The following is a 3,924-nucleotide window of genomic DNA, read 5'->3' as shown; positions in this document are numbered from 1 at the left end:
TAATTGTGCGGGTATGGGAGGAATCATTCGGGATCATTTTAGCAATGCTCTAGCGGCTTTTGCTGGTCCTCTCTTTAACTGCTCGGTCATTACTGTTGAACTCAATGCTCTTTCTTATGGTATCAAAATCTATACTACTATGGGTTTTAATTTCATCTGGATTGATCGAGGTGGATGCCCAGCTTGTTGTCCAAATCATTAACGACCAGGTGATTGGAAATCCTAATAATTTCTATCTCATTAGGAAGATTAAACAGTTATTATCTTCTGTCAATTACAATATTTCTCATATTTATCGTGAGGCTAATGCTTGTGCGGATTGGTTAGCCAATTGGGGCTGTTTGTTGGATAACAGTCAGGATTTAAACATTAATGCTTTACATCCTGCTCTTAAAGGCGTGATTAATCTTGACAAAACTGCTTTACCTTATATCAGACACCTTTAGCTGTTTGTTTTTTTTTTTTTTTTTTGGTACCTTTAGCTGTTTGTTTTTTTTTTTTTTGGTTCTTTACTTACTTTATGAGTTGTTATGCTGGTTCTCTGTTATCTGGTTTCCTTTTTATTCTATGTTACTATTCCCTTATTGTGTTCAAAGTTTAGGTTGGGTTTTTGGAGTCTGTTCTTGCCTTATTTTGGTGCCTGTTTTGTCTAGTATGAGCAGGGTTTTGTGTTAATTCACATTGTTGTTGATTCGTTGCATTCTGGGAATCCTGTTTATACAATTTTTGTTAGATGTTCTGTTTGGGAATTCCTTAATTGTCATTCTGATCTTTATATAACCAGTTTTGATATTTACATTAAGCTCAATCTCTTGGTTACCCTGTTCTGGTTTTTCGATCACCACCTCTTCTTTAGTGTTGGTTGCTGCAGTTGCTGGCTTAACTCTGTTTCTTTTGTTATGTTTTTTACTGGATAAATGCTGGGTGGGTTTTAAACGGGAATTTTTCTGATAACTTCAAGGCCTTGAGAATTATGTTGCTTTATTTCTTCATCCTGGTGTTCTATGGTGTTCTGGGGGATTGGTTTTTTGGGAAGCTGCAGCTGTTTTCTATCTTCTATCCTTATGTGACTAAATGTGTGCTCTGCTGGTTTAAGATTCAAATTTTGGTTCTGCTATACCGGTTTTTCGCGCTATACAGAGAATATCTCTTCAATTATCAGGTATATTTATTTGGGTTTATACTTTGCTTTTGCTTTTTTCTTCATCTTTTTTGCAGGAAGATTGAGCTGAATGATTCTAAACGGATCTTCCAATTTTGGGTGCTGTATCCTTATACCCGTGTCTTTATTTATGTTCTTTTTGTAATCATAGGTTAAGGACCCACCGGCTCTTAGGTTTTCTTTACTTTTTCATTGTAGCTCTTTCGAGCATTAGCGAGCTGGAGGGTCCTTCTAAGGACTTTTGTAACCGTTTTTTTATAATTAACGCGTAAGCCCCTACCGGGGATTTTAACAAAAAAAAATCAACTGAAACTTGAAGTACAATTTTTAATCAATCATGCACCCCTTTTGCTGCCCTAAGAAACCACGTGTTGAAAAACATGCAGCCACTACCCATAATGCTACAATCAGTCAGCATGATAATCTATAACGGGCAGGTGACGGCGAAGAGCCGAGACGGACTAAGCAGGCGATAACCCTTTCTCGTTCCCCTCAAAGGCGAGGCGGCGAACCCACACAACGCCGGAGATGCCGCGACAGCGCTATCCGCCTCTTCCTGGTCCATTTCCCAGAGCACCAAGTTGAACGCCTCGACGCTACAGGGAAGCTCAAGTGAGCCCTTCGTCGCATATCCGAACTCTTCCTTGGCCTCATCGAGGAGTCTTCGAAAAAGATGGTGGTTCATCGACTCTGTTCGAATCTGGAACTTTTCTTTCTCCAATCCTACCCGAACTGAAACCCAACCCACCGGCGTTGCCTTGGCCCGGCCGGAGCAGCTCCTAAGCGAGCGACAACGTTGAAGTGCCTTGGACAGGAGACCTTTAGACCTGCAGGTACCAGCTTCAATGGAGCTTCGACAAATCTCCATTAATATGAAAGCTGAAAGGAAAGCTATCCTCTATCGTAGTCTTGGCGATAGCTTTGTGAGGATATTATAAGGATGAGAAAGGAAGAGAGGATACGTTCAGGTTGTAGCTGGGGGAATAGTACATTGAAGAGGATACGCTCAGGTTGTAGCTGGGGGCATAGTACATTGAAGCTGAAAGTAAGATGGAAAGATGAAAGGAGCTTCGATTAGTTATACGTAGTGAACGGACGGATGCAAGTTGCTTGCTTTATATAGGAAGTCATTGGAGCAAGTTGAGAGAGCTATATGATGAGATTAATGGAGTCACGGCAGTTGACAAATTGAGAGTTTTAAATGTGTTATGAGATGCGGCCTTCTGCGCCGGCCTTCTGCGCCTTAAATGGCATCCGTTTCAGGAGAATATTCAACTTTGAACAATACTACATGTATTTGTTAAGAAAATGCCTATCTTATATCCTCAACCTCCATTCTTTATATCCATCCTCGCATTAAACCAGCTCAAATATGTTAGAGCGAAGCTCTAATCACTACATTTTCCGGCGGCTATTTCCATCAAAAAAATGGTCAAAATCCATCGGAAATTAGCATTTCCGGCGGAAATGTTCTTGCCGGTAACACACGCATCGCAAAAGGCTTTCTGGCGCAAAATAATTCACCAGAAACATTTCCGGCGTATTTTCGGTGGAATTTCGACTGGAAAAATAGTCCAGGAGCCTGCACAAAGCCCGCCCGCACATATTGCACGCCCAACCCGCGCCCGCATTGACAGCCCAGCCGCACGAACAGGGCCCGCTCGCGCAATATGGCTTCAGCAGGGTTCGAACCCCGCCTCTCTATGCGCGGCAAGCTCTCCGCCCTTCTACCATCTGGCCATTAAATAAAAACTGCAAAATTTGCTACTTTATTTTATTTAAGTTATACCTAATAAATAATAAAAGTATTAATTACTTTAAAAGTAAAAATACTTTTTTGAAAGATAAAAATAAATATAATTTAATTTAACAATGAATTATTAAATTAGTTAATTTAATTTAACAATAAATTATTAAATTATTTAACTTCATTTAATAAAATAAAGAATTATAAAAATGTATTATAATTTAAGTTTTAATTTAAATCATTTAATTTTTTAATGAAAAAGCCAAATTATTGTAGTTCATTTGACTTAATGAACAATTCCTATAAAAATTTATTTGCCATGTGTGAAATTTAATTGTGTTGATCAATCAAGTTCTACTGTTGACTCATATTTGAATTCCATCAATCACGTGCATCGAGGGCTTGTAGGGGAACCTCCCCTGCTTGGGGTTAGGGGGCGCTTTATAATCGTACATCATTGGAAGTTGTATACTTTAGTATTATGTTGGAAACAAAATGCAGAGTATTGTCGTGGCACTCCAAACCCCGGTGCTACCACTCATACTAGAGATAGAGACTGGAGTCCTATGGAGCTCCAAATCCTAGCATTGCAACACTGTGAGTCAAATTGAGCAGATTTCTTTCTCGTTAATTTTGCATGCTTAATTTGAAAGATTGTGTCCATTGGTGTAATTTAAATCTCTCTTTGTCTATTCTATATAGAGAATGAAGTGTAAAGTGAAGAGAGACAATGAGAGAGGGAGAGAGAGAAAGAAATATGTATAAATTCTCTTAATTTTTATAGTGAATTTTTTGGTATACTATAGCTCCATGATTTTTTCCTGGTAATACATAAGCAAAAAATTATCATCATCAGGCATGAATAACGAAGCATATCTCATTTAAAAATTTAAAATTAAATTCAGGATCATCCAATCTTTAATCTCAAAAAACTCATTGTCAAACTGAATGTCTCGACAATACAAATCCAATGACACCAATATTTGTCAAATATAAGCCTATGGGCCCAAATCAA

General features: G+C 38.4%; 1 protein-coding gene across 1 annotated transcript; it reads right to left on the bottom strand.

Moving 5' to 3' along the window:
* Window positions 1–1,454: 1,454 nt before the first annotated feature.
* Window positions 1,455–2,232, bottom strand: LOC110115404 (auxin-responsive protein SAUR40-like). Its single transcript, XM_020848622.2, has one exon. It carries the CDS (start codon window positions 2,028–2,030, stop codon window positions 1,587–1,589), a length of 444 nt encoding a protein of 147 aa, XP_020704281.1. The 5' UTR covers window positions 2,031–2,232; the 3' UTR covers window positions 1,455–1,586.
* Between the last annotated feature and the right edge of the window lie 1,692 nt (window positions 2,233–3,924).

The sequence above is a fragment of the Dendrobium catenatum genome, unplaced genomic scaffold (genome assembly GCF_001605985.2).
Source record: "Dendrobium catenatum unplaced genomic scaffold, ASM160598v2 fragScaff_scaffold_868, whole genome shotgun sequence".
Taxonomy (NCBI): domain Eukaryota; kingdom Viridiplantae; phylum Streptophyta; class Magnoliopsida; order Asparagales; family Orchidaceae; genus Dendrobium; species Dendrobium catenatum.
Note: the sequence above shows the minus strand (reverse complement) of the source record. Positions and strands in the feature narration are given on the sequence as shown.

Excerpts from the sequence above, each read along its gene's own strand:
- LOC110115404 (XM_020848622.2), bottom strand. The coding sequence starts at position 2,030 with ATGGAGATTTGTCGAAGCTCCATTGAAGCTGGTACCTGCAGGTCTAAA.